This window comes from Oryctolagus cuniculus, chromosome 17 (assembly GCF_964237555.1).
Source record: "Oryctolagus cuniculus chromosome 17, mOryCun1.1, whole genome shotgun sequence".
Classification (NCBI taxonomy): domain Eukaryota; kingdom Metazoa; phylum Chordata; class Mammalia; order Lagomorpha; family Leporidae; genus Oryctolagus; species Oryctolagus cuniculus.
Genome location: NC_091448.1, coordinates 48,295,355 through 48,317,087, shown reverse-complemented (window position 1 = coordinate 48,317,087; position 21,733 = coordinate 48,295,355). Strand labels below are relative to the sequence as shown.

Below are 21,733 nucleotides of genomic sequence, written 5' to 3'. Positions count from 1 at the left end.
GGAGGACAAGAAAAGGAAGAATGCTGATCAAGAACAGGCAGCACCACCCTGGGGTCCCCTCAGGGAGGAAGAAGGCTGCTTCCCTGGAGGGCTGGGAGTGGGGAGGGCAGGCAAGCCCCGGCCCCAGTCTGTAGGCTGTGCAGAGTGTGGGCTGTGGCTATGCCCCCCGACTGCCCAACAGCAGCTCTGGCACCCAGGGAACACAAAACACAAACCCTAGAGGGCAACGCTGGCAAGTATTTAACTCAGCCATGCCGACTGGTTCTCCCCCTAGGACTCAAGAGGGCCGAGCCGTGGGACCAGAGCAGATGTTATCATTGTAAAAGGACCTTGAGTCCTGGGCAAAGGGCCCCGGACTCCAGCCCCCCTGGGCTGAGCACCCTCCCCTGCACATGCCAGCTATGACCCTGAGACTAGTCCCCTAGGAAGTGGGGGGTGTTTAGGGCAGCTTCCGGTAGGAGGCGTTCCCTCCCAGGTGACTCCAGAGGGGATGTAGGGAGCGCAGGAGGTGCAGCTGGTGCCCTCCAAAGGGAACTCAGGTAGACAGGCGCCCTTGATCACAAACTGGAACCCACCCTGCCTTGGCACACAGACGGGGCAGACGCCCTGCACTACAGCCCTCCCTCCCATGCAAGCGCTAGCTGCCTGAGGGTTGAACTGTGTCCTCCAAAATCTATGCTGACATCCCAACCCGTGGTCCTGGGCATGTGAACTTATCTGCAAATAGGGCTTTGCAGATTAATCAAGGGGCAAGATGAGGTCACACGGCGGGCCGTTAGTTCAACAGGGCCAGTGTCCCTATCAGAAAGGAAGGAGGCCACGCGCGGAAACACACGGGGAACGCCACGTGACAATGCAGGCACAGGGAGAACGCTACGAGACGACGCAGGCGCAGAGAAGGCCAGTGCCGACGCAGGCGCAGAAAACGCCACGTGGCGCCGCACGCCCGTGGAGACTGGCACGTGAAAATGCAGGTGTGAGACCACCACGTGACGGCGCAGGCGCGTGGAGATTCCCAGACGGCGCAGGCGTGCAGAGAACGCCATGTGACCACGCAGGTGCAGACAATGCCAGATGATGACGCGGGGAGAACACCACGTGCTGACGCATGCCGACACATGCGCACAGGGAATGCCACGTGCAGATGCATGTGAATGGAGAACGATATATAAGGATGTGGGCGCACAGGGCATGCCAGACGAGGGCGCCGACGGAAGACCGCCAGCGAGGCAGCTGCCGGCTAAAGATGATGAGGCGGGCCGACACCACCCTAGGTTACAGGCAGGAAGAATTCTTCCACAGAGCAGAATATGGCCCAAGTGCCTGGGCCCCTGCTCCCACATGGGAGACCCAGGAGAAGCTCCTGACTCCTGGCTTTGGCCTGGCCCAGCCCCGGCTGTTGGGGCCATTCAGGGAGAAAACCAGTTGATGGAAGAACTGTTTCTTTCTCCCTCTGTCTATAACTCTATATCAAATAAAGATCTTTTTAAAAGGTGGGGGAGGGCACCAGCGCCAGGGCTGTGGTGTAGTGCTGGCCGCCTGCAGTGCTGGCATCCCATATGGGCACACGTTTGAGTCCCGGCTGCTCCACTTCCGATGCCACTGTCTGCTGGCCTGGGACAGCAGTGGAAGATGGCTCAAGTACTTGGGCCCCTACACCCGCATGGGAGACCCAGAAGAAGCTACTGGCTCCTGGCTTCAGATCAGCATGGCTCCGGCCATTGCAGCCATTTGGGGAGTGAAACAGTGGATGGAAGACCCCTCCCACGCCTGCCTCTGCCTCTGTAACTCTGGCTTTCAAAAAATAAAAATAAAACGTCAAAATTTTTAAAAAAAATTAAAACATCACAAAAAGAAATTTGGAAATGACCAATCTGCTTTAAAAGGGGGAGGGAGGCGGAGGGTGAATCCCCACTTCAGCTCTCTGGCCCTGCTCGCCTCAGCTGTGCTCGGCCTCAACCCGCCCAGCCCTCCCCACTGCGAGATTTCCAAGTGAGCCACCCTCCCAAGGACAGGCAGGCCAGCCCAGCCACCAGCTGGTGCAAAGATAAGATAGAGAAAGAGCACGGCGCGCAGCACAGCTCCAACCTTCTCTCTCCCGCTCCTGCTCAGGCAAACATTGCATACCTGAGTAGGTAAAAGCAGGGAGATTACATCAAGGGCAACCTTGAGTCCACTCTCATTTATCACAAGCAGGAGGTTGAGCCAGTGCAGAAGTGACAGTGTTCTTGTGACCCACAGGGAGCTCACCCACGTCCTGACCCTGAGACCGAACACTGCCCATAACCAGCCCAGCAGTCACACGTGGTTCCAGGGACAGAGGGTTCCAGGCCCACGCAACAACCCACAGGGACCTGTGAGAGGAGAGGCTGGTGATGGGGGAAGCTTGGGACTGATAGAAAAGGAGGCTGGAGAGGAAACCGAGGGGGTTGCAGGAGTCTACACGGCTGAGAGTGGGGTGAGATGGGCAGTCAGGAGAGCTGCCTCCATCCAGGGAAGTCCCAAGGGGCTGCGTGCTCAGCATGTCTGTTGCCCCGGGGCTCCGTGACACTGAGGGTCAACAACGTGGGTTCACTGTTCTCTAGAAACATGGAGATTCTGGGGTAGATGGGAGAGCTCAGGAAGGCCTGGAAGGGTCCTAGCTGGCTTCGGCCAAATGCAATCTCAGGAGGAAATGGTCAAGGAACCTGTAGCGGAAACATTCACCCGTATGGGGCTGGACAGTGCCCTGGGGCAGACCCCCGTGACCACACCTGCACCCTCACATGGCTCTGCCCCAGGTCGCTCCAGCCTAGGGAGGGTGCCCTGCACAAAGAATCAAAAGATTCCTGGGCTCCGGTTTGGTTGCACTGCTGCTTTGCTGTGTCACCTGGGGTAGGTCACCTCACCTCTGTGTCACCATTCCTTCATCTGCAAATGTGGGGGTAAGAATGTTCTGAGGAGGCCGGCGCCACGGCTCACTAGGCTAATCCTCCGCCTGTGGCACCGGCACATTGGGTTCTAGTCCCGGTCGGGGTACCGGTTCTGTCCAGGTTGCCCCTCTTCCAGGCCAGCTCTCTGCTGTGGCCCAGGAGGGCAGTGGAGGATGGCCCAAGTGCTTGGGCCCTGCACCCGCATGGGAGACCAGGAGAAGTACCTGGCTCCTGGCTTCAGATCAGCGTGGTGCGCCAGCTGTGGCGGCCATTTGGGGGGTGAACCAACAGAAGGAAGACCTTTCTCTCTGTCTCTCTGTCTGTAACTCTACCTGTCAAATAAAAATAAAAATGTTCTGAGGACTTAATGAAACAAAACCTGAAGTCCTGGACAGATGAAGGCCATTCTTCCTGCTGTGCTGATGAGTATAATTCATAAAGTGGTATCTGTTCTCCAAGTGGGGTCAAAGAAGCAAGGGTCCAAGGCTGTTTGTGTCTTGGAAAACATTTCCAGCATCTCAAATAAGCACCGGTTCTGGCCCTGGGGATCCACTCTCAGGATCTTAACCACTGGTTAATAATCAACAGCAAGAAAAATACTCACGTCACAACAGATGGCCCAGGGGCCGGGGGTGATGCCGCCTCCGGCAGAGTTCTCCCAAATCTTCAGACTCCCCCTCCCTGCCCTCCCACCACCAGCTCTCCAACTCAGCTCCACTCTCTCTTGCTTTCCAAAGAGCTGAGCTGGAGGAATCCAGACAGCTGGGTGCTTTGAAGAGTGTCCAACCCAAAACCAAACCAAAAGGAAAGAGCAACATGACTCACAGGAGTCAAAAGGTGGCAGCAACCCAAGTGACCACCAGCCAATGAATAGATGAACAAAATGCAGTCGGTCCATGCCATGGAACCTTATACAGTCATGAAAAGGAAGGAAGTGTGGATAGCCCTGACAACACTGACTGCACCCTGAAAACATGACACCGAGTGGAAGGCACGAGTCACAAAAGGCCACATCTTACATGATTCTGTTCCTCTGAACTGCCCCGGACAGGCAAATCCAGAGGCAGAAAGCGGATCAGTGGTTGCCAGGGGCTATGAGGAGCAGCTGCTAAGAGACACAGGGTTTCTCTCTGAGGTCTCAGTGGTGTCCTTGAGCTGGACTTGGGGTTCAGATTCACACCTTGTGGATGGAGTAAAACCTACTGAGTAACACACCTTCATGACTTCTGTGGTGCGTGAATTATGTCTCAATTTCCAAAAAAGGAACAAGAGGGCTGGCTGGGCTCCATTTCTGTCATTCCCGCTGCTTCCTGTCCTTGCTGGCAACAGCGGTGGACGCTACAGTGCAGCCCCGGGGTCCTCCTCCTCCTCCCACCTGCTGACGTCACCCTTTCACCCCTCTCCCAGCACTCAAGCACTCGTGACACCCTCATTCCCCGGGAGAGATTTCAAGAGTTCTAACTGTCCACGTCGCACACAACCAACAAGACCGTAAACAATGGGCTTTCATGAAATAAAGAGCTTTGAGAGAAACCATCACAGACAGACACAACGAGGGGAAAGATGAAATGGAGATCCACTGGACAGCGAGCTCTAGCCCTCAAGAGCCGGACCCTCAAAATCTTAGCATCTCCCCCCCTGCAGACAGGACAGGCCAGGCCTCAACGTGGGGCTCAGCTCCCCAGTGCCACCAGCGTCTCACACAGCTCTAGCTCTCACGGGGGCAGAGAAGTGCGTGGTCTCAGGGAAAGCTGGGCCAGGGCAGGGGCAGCAGGGACCGGCCTGGGTGGAGGCTCGGGGTCCATGGCCTCTGCAGACCAAGGCCCAGCCGCACGATCCGGGGACCCTCACTCCTCAGCCAGCAGAAACAATATTCAAGAGGGTCCAGGCACACGGTGCACCTCATCCCCAATGTCTGGATAACTCGTCAGTGTCCCCAAAAAGCTGGGACATTTCAGTATTCCCAATACCTCAGTGTGAATTCTAGCAGAGGGAACCTAACCAACTACTGCCACCTTTGGTACTAAGTGAAATGTCCGTCAATGAAGTTAATGAAAGGCCAAAAAAATTTTTTTTAATGTTTCATCAAGCTGGCAGGACAAGCAGGAGCAGAGGGCCAAGCCCTGGCCCTGAGGGAGGCAGGCAGGCAGGGTGGGCAGCGGCTTAAGAGCACTGCCTTTGGGGTCCAGCAGGTCTAGATTTGAACTCCAGCTGTGAGGTCAGGCTACCTCACCTCTCTGCACCTCAGCATTCTCATCTGTGAAATGGTGCAGAAATCCCGCCTCCCTCACTGGGTGTTTTGAATATAGCTGTGCTGGGTACCTAGCAACACACAACACAAATGGCCAGTGTGTGTCAGGGTGGTTACTGCTGCTGCCAAGGCTTCTGTGGGGTCCACTGGAAGACATGGGCATGGCAGAGGAGGGGCCAAGGCGGAAAGCCAGTCCAAGGACAGAGGTGGACAGGGGCTGGGGTGCCTGGGAGCTCCATGTCCTTGGACTCTAAGCCTGGAGGCCAGGACACGAGCACCTGTGACCATATGGGGGCTACCAGGTCCCGGGTAAGTGTCCATGCCTTAACTCCATGCCCCAAAGGGACAGACATGGAAGTGAAGGCATAGCCTGTGCTGGGGCCAAGAAGAAAGGGGACAAAGGGCACAAGTTCAGCAGAACTGCAGGGGGCCAGGGACAGGACCCGGGAGTGAGGGGGTCCCAGTGCCCCCAAGGAAGCCCCTGGGCCGCAGCAGGTATCGCTCCCACCCCATCCCAGCGCACAGCCGAAGAGGATCCCAGCCTTCAAAGCACAACTCCCGACCTTTGGAGACTCAAAACTGCACAGCAAACAGGCAACGGCAGCCCCCCCTCCCCAGCAACCCCAGTGCTCCTGGGAGAACTCATGAGACCCCCTCCCCCAGCCAACACAGACAAGGACACTGCGGCCTGAGCATCCGGAGAGCCACCCAAATCCTACAGCCAGCCCCAGTGTCCTCTCCAAAGAAGGGGCACCGTCCCCAAATGCCCTCAAGCCAGGTGTGCTGGACGTGGGTGGCCATGGCTCCGGGAAGAACTTGTCAGAAAGCACACCTGGTTTAGGGGCATGCATTTGTGGAGCAGCGCCTGAGTACCAGGGCCCTGTGTGAGAGGGAGGAAGCGGAGGGGCCCAAGGGCCTGCTAGGGCCCCTTAAATTAAGGAGACTGACGGCAGAGGCCTGGGCTGGCCGAGTGAGAGGCTCAGGGATACACAGGAGGTATGCCAGGCAGACCAGGTATACCACATGTGGACACTTCACAGGCCATGCCTTCAACAGCCAGGGGCAGCTGCACATGGGGACCAAGGAGAGGCCTGCGTGAGACTCTGTGGCTGCAGCTTTGAGGACCCTCTGGCTTCTCTGTGGCTGTGTAGGGTGAGGATGGCATTGTCCTTTTCAGGCGGGCCCTGGACCCCTAAGTGGAGCCAGGGCTAGGAGGAAGGGTGGGAGCCAAGAAGAGCAGGACGGGACAGGGCCCTCAGCCAGCCCTGGAGGGGGACAGCTGGGCCCCCTCCCACACTGTATCTCAACCTACCCACACAGGGCAAGACATCACCCCTGGGAAGATAAATCTTCACTGAACAAACAGAGCTGGCTGAGGCTCTACAGTTGACCTCTGAGCAAGTGGAGACCCCAGGGGTTCCGTGTGAGTCTGAGAGTGCAAGACTCGGCCCTCACCCCGAGATCTCTGCCTCCGACCCCTTCGCTCTGCCCACGGCGGCGAGCAGCCGGCTCCACCCGGCCCCTGTGCCCCCCGCACAATGGGAGGCAACAGCAGAACAGCCTTTAAGCCCGAGTTCTTGGAGCCCAAGGGCGGCTGTGTCTTAGCATGGCTGGCGCCTTTGGATCCAGGCAGCCGCAAGGGGAAATGCAAACCCATCCTGAAGGCAAGGCACAGCCCCGTGAAAGACCCATTTGCCGTATGTCTACCATGGGCGCTGGGTTAACGGAATAAAGCCCAGCAGGTTGCAAGGAACAGAGGGTGAGCCGCGAAGGTGTCCCAGAGGAGGTGGCAGCTGCTCCCCGCCCACAGGGAAAGCTACAGCACGGGCCTGGGAGAGAGGCAGGACGGGAAAGGCGCCTCGCAGAGGCACAGAGGCGAGCAAACAGGCCTAGGCAGGGGTCCTGGGGGCCGCTACTGCAGACAGGACGTCCCTGGCAGGGAGCAGGCTCAGAAAGGAAAGGCAGACGCCGGCACGCAGCCCTCCAGGGCGTCTCGGTCCCCAGTGCCGTGCGGAGTGAGCCACAGTCATGCTCACCACAACGCTTGGGAGGAACTCTTCTTCATCCCCATTTTCCAGATAGGGGAAACCGAGGCTCAGAGAGCTTAAGTGAGTTGGCCCAGGTCATGTGGCTGGGAAGTAGCGGAGCAAGGCTGGACCCGGGCGGTCCAGTCTTAAACACTGCACTAGCTGGCCTCTACGGGAGCAAAGGGGCCAATTCCAGGGGAGGTTTCCTGTGGCCTTGCCTGCCAGGTGGGCTGCCCACATCCCTGCTGGGATGGCCCTCGTGGTGGTAGTCACCCCCTCTCTTAAGTGTCCTCCTATTTGTGGCAGGCCACTCTGACTGTCCATTGAGGGGAGTGACATATCGGTGGCTGCCGGAACAAGTCCACTGAAGGTTTAAAAAACGAGCCAGTTAAGGAAAACGCTAAGTAACTAACACGGGGGCTGAAACTGTGCTGGGGGGGGAGGGGGTCTGAGGATGGGAATGATGAGGGACAGGCACTCAGCTGTCTGAACTCCAGGCAAGGTCCTGGAGGACCCCAGTGGCTGCAGAGAGTTAGAGGGAGCACCGCAGAGGGAGGAAGGGAACAGGAGGAGACCCCACTCCACCCCCAAGCTCACGGCCATGGCCGTGAAACGAAAAGGTAGATTCCTAAGACACTTTATGGAGGCAAACATGAGAGGGTTGGACAACAAAGGAGGAAGAGAGCTAAACCTGCTGCAATGCTCGGGCTCCAAAACACCAGGTGATTGATGCTTCGGCCACGGTGCAGACTGCAGAGGAGGACCAGGGTGGCAAGAGGCAGAGGGGTATGTGCTGGACGGGGCGGGGCGGGAAAGGACTAAGACCTGGGCAGAGTGACCGACGAAGGAGAACAGGGGTGGGGGCGAGACCACCGCGGGGAGAAGAGGTCTCCCGGGCCCAGAAAACAACACGGAACAGACCCCCAGGGGGCAGGCGAGGAGGGGGGGCTGTGGGAAGGGTGAGCACCAAGGACCAGGAGGTGGGCAAGTGGCCCGGCAGGCCATGAAGAGTTCCTCATAGCGTGCATTTTCCACAAACTTTTGGAACACCCCTCCCATGCATGAACTTCAATTGTTTTTCTTGCATCAAAATAAACTGATTTTTAAATTCCACTCTCCACGGACTTTTTTGAAGGCCCTGCAAGGCTCCATTTTCCCCAGCCCCACACCGCAGCATCTGCAAACTGCTGAGCACGCAGCTTCCCTCACGCGCTCAGGCACGACCTGGCCTCAGCTGATGGCGTTACATCACGATCGGAGCAAAGGCAGCCAGCTCACAAGGTCACGGACAGCTTCGGGGCCAAACCTGCCAAACCTGGGAGTCGCAAAGATGCAGGACACCAGCATTTGCCCCATTTCCTACCCCAGAGAGCAAGGACGTGGCCGCTCGTCGTGTGATCCGTTCAGCTTGGATGTGTGACATGTATCACAATAAAGCTTCGTTTTCAGAGAGGGCTAAGTGTGTTCTCTCGCCTGCCTTAGGAGGCAGAGACGCAAGTAAGCCTTTCAAGACTTCCACGACAAACAAGCCAGACCGGCCACATGCATTTATTTCACCTGTTCCAAATCCCCTTAAAATAAAAGGTGGACACACAGTGGGAACTACCAGGACAAGTGGAATGAGAGAGAGGGAAACTCCGCCCACAGGAAGTCCTGGGCACTTGGAAGACGCACCGGGCAGGAAGCATGGTAACCAGGCGGAGTGATGGAAGCCACAGCCTCTGGGAACACCCAGGAGGAGGTGGCTGAACAGTGACTACTTCCCCCTACAGAGCCCCAAGAAGCTTCAGATGGAATCTGAGGTTTGGGACCAGAAACCGGAGAGGGTGAGAGTTGATACTTGAGACACTGAGCCCTTGGACCACCCCATTGCTTCTCCACCAGCCCCCGCCGCATGAGAAACTGGACAATCCTGAGAACAGATAACATCTGGGTTATTCCACTACAAAGGGCACCGTACTACAAAACACTGCCTGCAAGGAAGCCCCAAGGCCCAAGGCAGCCAGCAGAGAGCTCCCAGACAGAGAGAGGACATGTCCTAAGGATGACCAGACATTGGAAGAGGCCTCCGAGGCAAGACAGAAACCCCAAAATAAACCAACATAAACAGACAATGCAAGGACCTGGCGGAAACTTTGAAAATCACTATCAATTAATATCCACAGGGAGTTTTGTGGATCCATGCCACAAAGAGAGAATGCTGTAAAAATAGAATGATCAGGGTTCAAGAAAGAAATAGAAGTTAGAAATGCGACTGGAAGACTAAGATGCAGAAGGTTCCCAAAGAATAGAAACATGAGAAGTGGAAGAGGAAAGCAGTAAAACACCAGAGAAGCCCGCATCTGACCAACACAGCCTCCAGGAAAAAAGCTACAGAGAAGGGAATCGGGGTGGCCCTACCAGGCCCAACGCTGACCTCCCAGTGAGCCCTTCTGCGGTCCTTTCTCTTGACCAACAGGAGAGAGAAGCCACATTTCTTAACTTCCAAGGCTGACTCACAGGAACCCTTACAGCTTCCACCTCCAACTCTAGGATTATTCGCTCTAGGACAAGCAAGGCAGCATGCAGAACGTCCAAGATCACCACGCTGTGGCTGGCCACAAGCAGCAGCTGCATGGAGAGAGGCGCCCGGGCAGCCCCCAGACGTCCCACACGCCCCAGTCTACGCGCATAAAGAAACCACCTGGGACATTTCAGCCCCAGCAGATGCCACAGGGGACAAACCTGGGAACCAAGCCAGAGCCACCGCCCCAGACACACGGCCCCCGCTGAACATCCCAGCCATCTCCAGCCAACTGGGCTGGCCAGGATGAGGTCCCAGACATGGTGAAAGCAGAGACAAGCCACCTTGTGCTGGATTCCTTACCCAGGGAGCCCCAGAACACGATAAAACGGTGCTTGTTTCACATCACAGGAGCAAATTACCACAGAAACAGCACCAGAGCAGTTCCCAGAACCAAAGGTCAGGGGTCATCAGGTCCGCCGACCACCCAGCCTGATGAAGGACACCAGCTCCAGCCCGGAACACCTCGGTGAGTGACAAATCCCGAATGACTCTGGAGGGAAAACAGAAATACACGCCACATGCAAAGGAGTGTGACTGCCCGCTATGAAACCCAACAGAAACACCAGAATCCATTACATCATGAGGAAATCACCTTCCAGATCCCTTCAACCTCAAGTCTCACACCCAGGCAGACTATCAACAAGGTTTGAGAGTAGTGCAAAGAGGCACTCAGAAATATGCAGAATCTCAAAGAAATGTATTCCTTTGCACCCTTTCTTGAAAGGCTACTGTTAAAAAAGCAACTGTCCGGGCTGGTGCCACGGCTCACTAGGCTAATCCTCCGCCTGCGGCGCCGGCACGCTGGGTTCTAGTCCCGGTCGGGGCGCCGGATTCTGTCCCGGTTGCCCCTCTTCCAGGCCAGCTCTCTGCTGTGGCCCAGGAGTACAGTGGAGGATGGCCCAGGTGCTTGGGCCCTGCACCCCATGGGAGACCAGGAGAAGCACCTGGCTCCTGGCTTCGGATCGGCGCAACGCACCGGCCATAGCGGCTACCTGGGGGGGGGGGGTGGGGGTGGGGGTGAACCAACAGAAAAAGGAAGACCTTTCTCTCTGTCTCTCTCTCACACTGTCTAGCTGTACCTGTCAAAAAAAAAAAAAAAAGGCAAAAGTCCATTAGCTGATAGAAGGTTCTGGAAGTGAATGGTGGAAAGAATACAATTGATAAGATATCCAAAGAGGCAAAGTCTCTGGTGGAGCCGGGAGACAATTAAAAGGCAGTATGGCAGAATAAATAAAAACAGTGAAGAAGAAAAATAAAGATGAGTACATAGAAAACCGTGTTATACTGGAAACCTGGGAACAAGAGTTAATCATTAACTCTAGGAAAAATGAAAAATTATACAAGAAGGGGAACATAATGATAGCAGGCTCCATGACTCAACAATAAACAAGATTTACACAGGCACGGCAAGCAAACATTGGCTATTGAATTGAACCAAAAAATGGTGCCACTGGGAGCATACACTGCTTACTGAGGAGCCCACATCCCAGCTGGATTCCTGGTAAACCCAACGAGAGATGGAGCCCCACCAAGCAGTGCCCAGAACAGGGTGTGCTAAGTCATCCATGCTGAGAAACCACCCGACAGTCAAAGGCGCCGGGGAACCACCCTTTCACGGAGCGGACAGCCTCCCAGCTAAGCCGTCACTCCACTCTGCTCCAACACTCCACTTCTTAATTTTGGTTTTTCATTTATTTATTCGAGAGGGAAAGATAAAGAGAGCGCTCCTATCCACTGATTCACTTCTCAAATGCCCACAGTAGCCAGTGGGGCACAGCCAGGAGCCAGGAACACGATCCAGGTCTCCCATGAGAGCATCCGGGACCTGACCACGTGAGTCATCACTGCTGCCTCCCGAGGCTGCACCCCCAGGACGCGAGAAGCAGGAGCCAGGGATCCAATCCCGGCCCTCGACATGGAACACAGGCATCCCAGCCAGTGTTCAGCTGCCAGGCAAATGCCAAGCCCTACCTGTTTCTTTAATATTTATTTATTTTAAAGGCAGTTGTGGCGGTGGGGGAGAAAGAGAGAGATCTTCATCACTGGTTCACTCCCCAGATGGCCACAATAGCTGGGGCTTGGCCAGTCTGAAGCCAGGAGCCAGGAGCTTATCCAGGTCTGCTCGTGGGTACAGGGGCCCAAGGACTTGGGCCATCTTCCGCTGCTTTTCCAGGCACATTAGCAGGGAGCTTAATTGGAAGTGGAACAGCCGGAATTGAAACTGGTGCCCATATGAGAAGCCAGCACTACAGGCAGCGGCTTAACCCATTATGCCACGGGCCAAACGGCCGCAATGGCCAGGGCTGAGCCTGGCTGAAGCCAGGAGCCTGGAACTCCATCCGGGTCTCCCATAAGGGTGGCAGGGAAGTCCATCCTCTGCTGCTTTCCCAGGCACACTAGCAGGGAGCTGGATTGGAAGTGGAGTAGCCGGGACTTGAACCAGTACTCGCTGGGTATCGCAGGTGCCAGCTTAACCCACTGTGCCACAACACCACCTCAAGAGCCTATGAGTCTGATACCTAAGTTTTTGTTGTACAGATTAATATGCACTCACGAGGGAAACACATCAGAGAATCCAGAGGCAACTGATGAAGTGGACCAGGTGTGGGGAGGGCCCTTCCACATCTGCCCGCTGCTCTTCTGCTGCAATGTATCAGTCCGCAGCTCTGGGCCCTGGGGAGCAGCCCCTGCACCTGCCACAGGGAGTCAGGGCTGAGAAAAGGCTGGCGGCTGGCCTTCCCACTCAGTCATTTCCAGCTGCCCTGGCCACTAAAGTGACAAGATGATGCATCACCGTCAGTAACACCAGGAGTGTCTGTCCACAGACACGGCCTTTGTCTCCCCAGGGGCCACGAAGCTGGCCTCGGCTGGCAGCTGGAACCACTGAGAGAGAGAGAGAAGGGGGAGGGGGGAGACCTCTGTCTTTCCCTCCCAGATCCACTCCCTGTCCTAATTTGCTAGACCAAACGGTGACAGGAAGAGGCTACTCCCAGGCCAGCCAGAAAGCCATCCAACTAAAGAGGCACCACTGAGCCTCTGCACTGAACACAAGAGCAGCAGCCGGGAGGGAGGACACAGGGCCTCCTTCCACAGGAGGAGCCGGGCCACAGCTTCAGGACTGGCGGGGGCACCTGCGCCTCACCTGTGCCGGCTTCCAAGGTGCTCCAAGCCCACTGGTCCAACCCCCTCCCCTGCTCGTCGCCCGGCTCCCGTGGACACTCGGTGACTGTCTGCAGAACGCACGGATGCTTGGGGCCTCGGCTGAGTCAGAGCCCCGTGAGCAAGCGTGATGAGTGCCTTCCAGAAAAGCACTCCAAGAAAAGTGTCTAGCAGAGGTCTTGGCAAGTTCACAGAAAATGTGTCCCGTGCCAACGAGACGCATGGATCCACGCTTTCTCATCTTTTAATCCTATTTCCATGAACTTCTGGCCGAACCCTCACATTTGCATGCCAGGCTGTAACAGCTCTCAGGACAAGGGCCCAGGACATCTCCACGGGGCCTCCAGGCCAGGGCAGCCTCCAACTCCCTCAGCCCTTGGTAAACGCCCGTCTACACAGACTCCACATCTGTACAATCGCCCGTCTCCCACCCCAGTATCCACAGATAGTAAAATATTGGAAAGCACAGACCCCTTCTACGAAACGGCACTTACACATGCCCTGTGACATCCTCCTGTGTATGCTGAGTCACCTCTGGACAACTTACACCACCTAATAGAACAGAAATGCTATGAACAGCTGCTACACTGCATTGGTGGGGGATAACGAGAAGGCCAAAAAGGAAAGGAAAAACATGGTCCACATGTTCAGTGCAGACTGGATCTTTTTTTTAGCATCTCCAGTCTCTGGCTGGTTAGATCCGTGGATGTGGAACCCACAGGTACTGAGGGCTGACTGCATGACATCTGAGCTCGTCTATGCCCACCTCTTCCGCCAGGCGTGGTTCTGACGGTGGCTGGGATGAGGAGAGGTGTGCTCGTCGTACATGCAGATGCGTCAGCTGAGGCTTGGGAAAGGCTGAAGGATTTGCTAAAGGGCACACAGCTCATCAGGGCAGGAACCATGCCTTGCATGCAACAACTCTGGGGCAGGCGTTCAGTGCAACAGATAAGCCACCGCGTAGGATGCCTGCATCCTATGTAAGAGGGGGGCCTCGGTTTGAGTCCCAGCTCCGCTTCCAATCCAGCTTCCTGCTAATGTGCACCTTGGGAGGTAGCAGGTGATGGCAAGTATTTGGGTCCCTGCTACCCACATGGGCTCCTGGCTCCCGGTTTCAGTCTGTCTCAGCCCTGGCTGTTACAGGCCTTCTCTCTCTCTTGCTCATTATCACTCTCTGCCTTTCAGATAAATAAATAAGCAAATAAACCCTCTTTTTATACGCAAGAACTCTGATTCCAAGATCTGACTCCCCCTCTGCATCCTAACAGAGTCACAGCAAGGCAGGGAGTTTGTGGCACTCCATTTTCTCTGCTCCATCCAGGTCCTGTCATACAGGGATGATTGTCACTTGCAGTGCAAACTAGAATCTTCCAAGGGCCAGTCCCTGTGCCCCTTACACCCCCACATACACACAGACCCTGCTCCAACAGTGCTGAACAACACTTCCCTGACCTGACACGTCCACTCTCCCTGGACAGAGCAGAGTGGGCAGAGAGGCCAGGACTGACAAAAGCCCACTGTCCACACAGCCAGGGTGCTTCTTATCTCTGCTGCCACTCAATGGCTGGCTGGAGTCGCCCAGGCCCCTGCCCAGTCTCTGCGGGCCTCTCTCTGGACCAGAAGGAGAGCAGGGGCAGAGAGAAAGGGCTGCCCGCTTGCCTAAGTGGGTCAGAGCCTCCGAGCACTGGCTGGCGAGACCCCAGGCCACACAGTGGCCACCCCAGGGTTCCACAGCAATGGCCCCATGGCCGGCAGGAACAGAGCCCACAGCTCAAAAGCTACCCCAGAAGGGAGACCACAGCTTCATCCTGCAGATGGAGAAGCTAAATATGACTTTTTAAAAAGGTGTTAGCTTTACAGATTAACAGAGGAAAGGGAGCAGAGGATGAAAGAGGAGAGAGGAGAGGAAAGGCAGACTGGGTGGAGAGGGGCGGAAGGGGCGGGAGGGGCGAGGCTGTGAGCGCTCCTGATCAAGGTCAGATCCGCCCGTTAAAGGCCGCCCAGCTGGAGAAGGCCCAGCAGGCAGGGCAGCCCGCGGAGCAGCGGAACAGCAGTGGGAACCGTGCCAGAGGCTGGCCGGACTCCTTCCCGGTCCTTCCAGAACCCTCCTCGAGTACTAAGAACGGAGGAGACCCTGAGTGTGCCCTGGACCACCCCCCTTGCAGGCCGTGCTTAGCATCCCAGCCCAATACGCTTTTATATCAGCCTTGGGGAGGGGGCCCTCAGAACTGGCCCTCCCTCCCCTCAGCTCAGACCCCACCTCGTCAGGTCCCCAGCCCCACCCACAGGGTCTCACAGGTGTCCTTGTTTTGCTCCCACCCTCAGCTCCTACCCCACCCCTCCCAGACCCTCCTTGGGGAAGGGCCCTCAGAGTTCAGTCCCCATTTTTCTTGGAGGGAGGGGGGGATGTCTGGCATTTACTCATTGAGCATTGGCTTCAAAAGCACCCACCATGTGGGTCCTTTGTAAGTCCTGCTGGAGCCCCCACTCCCCTCTGCCGAGGCCTCCAGGGCACCACGGAGTCCCCACCACCTCCCCGGTGTCTCAGCTGGACAACAGCAACTCCAACCCAACCCAGCTCTGTCCACTGCTCTCTCTCGACCCACTCTCCAGCGAGCAGACACAGCGACCACTCCAACGTGAAGGGCTGATCATCTGCTCACACATGGCCATATAACACGAGTGTTGGCGAGGGTGTGGAGAAACGGGAGCCCCCGTACACGCTGCCACGCTACCGCCTCTTTGGAAACCAGCTGGCAGCACCTCAACAGAGTAAACATAGAGTCACCATACGACCCGGTAACTCCACTCCCAAAGAACGGAAAACAGGTGTTCCAACAAAAACATGCACCCCAGTGTCTGTAGCAATGCTCCTCGCGATAGTCGAAAGGTGGTAACAGCCCAAATGGTCGTGAACTGGCAAAGGCATGAACAGAACGCGGAGCAGCCACGCAGCGGGAGTGCCGACACCTGCCACAGCACAGAGCAACCCCGAGGACAAAAAAGCCAGGCACGCAGGCCCCCGGCAGACAGCTCGCGGCTACGAAATGCCCGAAACGGGTTAAAAAACTAGACGCAAAACATAGACAGGTGGCTGCTCAGGGCTGGAGGTGTGGGGAGAGGTGGGGATGACCCCCAACACATACAGCCTCTGCTTGGATGAGGACAGTCTGACGAGGAGGGTGGCAGTGGCTGTACAATGTGGCATTCGCACTTAACGCCACCACACTGGACGCTTGAAAAGGGCGAGCGGGCCTGTGCCCAGCGTTTGAGACATCTCACATCAGAGTATCTGGGCGTGACTCTGACCCCAGCTTCCTGCCAATGCAGACCCTGGGAGACAGCAGTGATTCTCAAGTGACTAGGTTCCTGATCCACACAGGAGACCTGGATCGAGTTGCCAGCTCCTGGCTCTGGCCCTGGGCCCAGCCCAGCCATGGTCCAACCCAGCCCTGGCCAAGCCACAGCTGTTATGGGCATTTGGGCAGAGTGAGTCAATAGATGGGCGTCTTCTCTCATTATTTCTCTCAAATAAACAATTTTTTTTCACAAATTTTAAAATAGTTTAAAAACTAAGTTGTATATAATTTTACCAGAATTTAAAAAAAAAAAAAAAAAAAAGACAGACATACATGTGATGTGGATTTTGCCCTTCACTGTCTCCTCATGAGCCTCTGGAAAAAACCCTGACTCGAACAGCCTCCAGAGCCCCCTGCCCAGGGCCCCTCACCCCCTCCTGCTTGCTCCCCTTGCCTGTCTACACCACAGTTCACCCTCTCCGTCTCATCAGGCCTTCGCACCTGCTACCCCTGCCTGGACCTCTGTCTTCGCCGGCCCCCAGGTCCCTGCCCAGTGCCCCTTGACATGTCAGATGTTGGCACCCCTTCCGGGTCAGGGCCTCCTGCGCTGTCAGCTGCCACCACGCCCTGCTCCTGGCCCTACACTGCCAGCACCCCTCCCCCACTGCTCCAGGAGGGCAGCAATCAGGCCTACCTCGTCCCCCATGGGTCCCCAGGACCTCACAATCTCACAAGGGACACAGGCGGATGGACGATACTGCCCCCAGGGCTCACAGGGGAGAGACAAGCTGGGGCACTGCTGGAATCCAGAGCCGCATACATCAGCAGCTCCTGATCAGAACAGGGGACGAGGGTCCACAGCCAGGAGACGGACGCCTTCTCTGCAAGAGGGCTTGCAGGTGGGGCCCAGCCAGGTGTGCATATGGCAGAGAAAGAAAGAGCTGGCCAAGCCACAGCTGCGCGCAAGGCCGCGCCCATCCTGACTGCGTCACACCCTCCTGAGATGAGCCTCTGTCGCCATCTTATTGGCCCTCATACTACCGCACAAAGAGGACACTGTGAGTACCCATCCCACAGATGAGAAGACTAAGGCCCAGACAGAGGAAGTGCCTTGCCCACGGCCACCCAGCTACCAGGTGGCTAAGTAGGATCTATACTCAGGTCTGCAGGAACCCCCAAATCCTCCAGCACAGGCCATCTGGCGCAGCTGTGCCAAAACCAGAGCACCCACCCCTCCCCCCCAGCCTGCAGAATCCAGAGTTGTCCAGCTTCCCCCTCCTGGCCCCAGGAAAGGCTGCTGGAGCAGCAGGGGCCAGCCTCACACCCGGTGAGCCAGTGAGGACACACCTGTCACCAGCCCCCACGGGGCCTTCCAACCAATGCCCTTGATGGCAAGGGACACAGCTCCCAGAAAGGAAGGGGGGTCCCCGCAGCACCTCAAAGCCAACCACCCAAAAGGGACCTCATCATTGCCCCCAGCCCCTCCTTCCTCCCAGGCTCCCTCCCTCCACTAATGGCACCAAGTGTTCCCAGCCCACCTTCCTACCGTGCCCAAGGTGCAAACCCTTCCCACCCACACTGCAGCCCCAGAGCAGCGCCACAGTCGTCACCCACACCCCACGAGATGCCAGGAAAGTGTGGGAGGCACAGCTCTGCCTCCACCACCCCGCCATCCCACCTCCTGCACCTCTCTGAGGTCCACCCACATCCCTCCAGTCCCCCCTCCACGGTCACCCCCAAGCCACTGACCTCTTCCTCGCAGTCGCCATAATCCTGCTCCCGTCCCACTCCAAAGCCTCCTCCCTGGCCGGCTCGAGAGGGCCCCCTACACACACACACAGCGCTGTCAGTCTGCACAGGTGTCCCCAACGCAGGGCTGCAGACGGCTTCCCCTCCTCGCCCCGGCACTGCATTCCACACGCGAGTGTCGGCGTGCGTGCGCCAGGGGCTGTTCCAGGCATGCAGAGAGGACAGGACCGGAACAGACAGACCCGTGCCCTCAAGGAGCTTATATTCGGGTAGGAAAAAGAATAATAAACACCCAATGACGTCAACACCGCCAACAGTGCGTATACCAAGTGGTGACAAAATGCTCCGAAGAAAAACAAAGCAAGGCTAAGTTAGCAAACATAAACAGGGTCTCCATGCGGCGGCAATGGAGAACACGTAAAGGCGGCCAGGGAGCAAGCCAGCAGCAGGATCTGCAGAAGAGCACTGCTGGGAGGGATGCAAAGGTCCCGGGGCAGGAACTTCAGTGGGTCAGGGGTCAGCAAACAGCCCAGCAACAGGTAAAGAACAGGAGCCGAGGCCAAGGCTCTGGCTCAGCTATGGGGTGATGGGATGTCACGGGAGCCCACGCTGCTAGGAACAGACTGCGAGGGGCCCAGGGTGGCATCAGAGAGGCCAGCTCAAAGGCCACCTCTGCCACCCAGGTGGGAGCTGATGACGGAGGGGATCCCACCGACACAGGTGAGCGGGTGGGACGTGGCCCAGCTCTGGATGCATCACAGAGGGGGCGTCGCCAGAAGGTGCTGGGGAATAAGACCAACAGGGAGGAGTCGGGGACCATCCCAAGCCACAGAAACGGGGATGCAGCAGGAGGGACAAATGTGAGGGTGGAGAGGGAGGCCAGGGATCCCGCTAGGGATGGAGAACAAGGCTGGGGGAGGGGAGGTGTCCAGGCACAACACAGGGCACCCAGCAGAGGGGAAGGGGTCAGAGACGGAGGGAGGTCAGAGGGCAGGAAGCCAGGTGGGGTCCTGCTCAGCTGGCACTGGAAAGCCACTGGTGGACACCAGTGGGAAGCCGAGCCAAGCCAGGGTCAAGTCTTCCTGCAGGGAAGGAGAGCAGCCAGTACAGAGCCAGTGTGGGCGGCAGGAGCCTGGGGCTTTGCTTGGCTGGGTGACTGTGCCTTCCTCTGGGTGATGCCTGCACTCGCTGCCTCAGTTTCCCCACACAGCTGGTCCAGGTTCATTTACCAGCCTGGGTGCTGTTCTGCTGCCCCTCTCCTGTGCCACTGCTCCCCGTTCATGGCCACGCTGACGCACGCACACTGAATACTTCCCAACATGAGAGAGCAGCAGGGCCCCGTGGGGTGGCTCACTCCAGCCCTCTCCTGCCCCGCCTCCACTGGAGGAGCTGAACTCCCCAGGAAGAGACCCGGCCAGCTTTCCCCAGGGAGGAAATTTCTCTCTGAAATTCCAACCATTCCTCCTGTGGGGTCTTGAATGTTTTCAGTCTCCACAGCCCCATCTAAATGCAAATACCCAGTTAGCCAGAGGGGAGGCCGCTGACCTCGGTGGCCCAGAGAGGCCTGCGCCCGCCCCACCCTCCTACCCTGGCACGCATGGAGGGAGCCCCTTACCTTTCACTTAATCCTCAGAACACAGATTCTTTCCTAAGCTCACTGCTAAGCAAACCAGTTCTCCTCCTTTTGTAACCTGCCGATGGTCACGAAGCTCAGTACTGAGAGAGCCAGGATTCGAACCCAGGCTGTAGGGCTCCAGCGCTCAACCACTCTTTCTTCCATTGATTTCATTTTTTTCTGTTGATTTTTTTTTTCACTTCTTCACTAATGGGTCAAACATCATCACCTGAAATGTACTGTCAACACTTTAAGGTATTGAGTGGCATCAGTACATGCACAAGATGGTGTGTGACCATCACGACCATCCAATTTCAGAACTTCTTTTTTCAAAGATTTACATTTTTGAAAGGGAGAGAGAGATCTTCTATCAGCTGGTTCACTCCCCAAATGGTTGCAACAGCCAGGGCTGGGCCAGGCCAGAGCCAGGAGCTTCATCTGAGTCCCATGTAGGTGGCTGGGACTCAGGTACTTGGGCCATCTTCTACTGCTTTATCAGGGCACTAGCAGGGAGCTGGATTGGACGTGGAGCAGCCGGACTTGAACCGGCGCTCATGTGGGATGTCGGGTGTCACAGTTGGCAGTTTCACCAAAGCACCACAACACTGGTCCCCCTCAGAACTTTTTCATTAGCCCAGAAAGAAACTGATGTGTTGGTCTGAATAAGCAATATATTGGTGTGGTTCAAAACCTAAAAATTATTAGGAGGTATACTGTCCAGTGTTCACAGGCCACAAAATGGTTTTTATGCTCCCTTATGCAGGTTCCTTATGCAAACGCAAGCCAACACAAAGACAGAGTTCTAATTTCCCAAGTTTTTTTACACAAGAGTTAGTACAGGGTATTGTGTATTCTATCGTACAGCTGAGTTCCATTACTCAAATACCTTGGGGGAGGGGGTAAGTTTGGGCTTGGCCTAGCAGCCAAGCAGCACTTGAGATGCCCGATTCCAGTCCCAGCTCAGCTCTCTCAGCTTCCCGCTACTGCACGCCCCAGGGAGCAGCAGGTGATGGCTCAAGTACGGGATCCCTGCTGTCCATGTGGAAAGCTCAGATTAAGTTCTGGGCTCCTGGCTTTAGCTCCAGCCCAGCCCCAGCTGTTGCAGGCATTCGGGGGTTAAATCAGTAGATAGGAGAGCTTTTTTATTTTTTTATTTTATTTTATTTTTTGACAAGCAGAGTGGACAGTGAGAGAGAGAGGAAAAAGGTCTTCCTTTTGCCATTGGTTCACCCTCCAATGGCCGGCGCACCGCACTGATCTGATGGCAGGAGCCAGGTGCTTCTTCTGGTCTCCCATGGGGTGCAGGGCCCAAGCACTTGGGCCATCCTCCACTGCACTCCCGGGCCACAGCAGAGAGCTGGCCTGGAAGAGGGGCAACCGGGACAGAATCCGGCACCCCGACCGGCACTAGAACCCGGTGTGCCGGCGCCACAAGGCGGAGGATTAGCCTAGTGAGCCGCGGCGCCGGCCTAGGAGAGCTCTTTTTCAAGTGAGTAAACATTTTTCCAGTTTATATTACATATGTACATATACATATATACAATAAGCAGCTTTCTATCAGTACAAAGACAGCTTCACTCTTCTTTTTAGGCAGAGTCCATGGGGGCTGGTGTTGTGACTCTGCAGGTTAAGCCACCATTTACAACACCAGCATCCCATGAGTGTCAGTCCAAGTCCCAGCCGCTCCACTTCCAATCAAACTCCCTGCTAATGTGCCTGAGAAAGCAGCGGAGGACGGCCCAAGTATTTGGACCCCTGCCACCCATGTAGAAGACCCAAATGGAGCTCCAGGCCCTTGGCTTCAGCCTGGAAGCCATTTGAAAAATGTACCAGTGGATGGAAGATCTCCTCCTCTCCCTCTGTGTTAATCTTAAAAAAAAAAAAAAAAAAAAAAAGTACAGTCCACGGCATGAACAGGAAACAATCCGGGTAACCACTTCCCTGTTGACAGGCATTGGCAGTGTCCCATGTTTTGCTATGTCAGCCACACCGCAGTGAATGAACTCTGTACCACATCAACCAGCCGCATGTGGTAAGAGACACGTCTGAGAATTCCCAACAGTGCCTCAGTGGGGCAAAGGGAGATGCGAGAACAACGCTGGCAGGTGTTGCTGAACTGGATGCTTACGGGACACTACCAGCTGAACTCCATTCC

The 21,733-nt window shown here is 56.3% G+C and overlaps 1 protein-coding gene across 8 annotated transcripts in view; it reads right to left on the bottom strand.

Annotated features, from left to right (window-relative positions):
- Window positions 1-21,733, bottom strand: part of RAP1GAP2 (RAP1 GTPase activating protein 2) — a 217,574-nt gene that overhangs the window by 113,091 nt on the left and 82,750 nt on the right. The window contains exon 1 of one of the 8 annotated variants that reach the window (XR_007911239.2): window positions 17,964-18,189. The exons of 6 other annotated variants lie outside the window; for them this stretch is intronic. Coding sequence is in view for 1 of the 2 variants with exons in the window: in XM_051824519.2 (XP_051680479.2) it covers window positions 17,964-18,175 (212 nt within the window). In the remaining variant the exon portion in view is untranslated. Of the gene's footprint in view, window positions 1-17,963; window positions 18,190-21,733 lie in introns of those variants that run through there. One more of the 8 variants, XM_051824519.2, reaches the window with a different exon arrangement.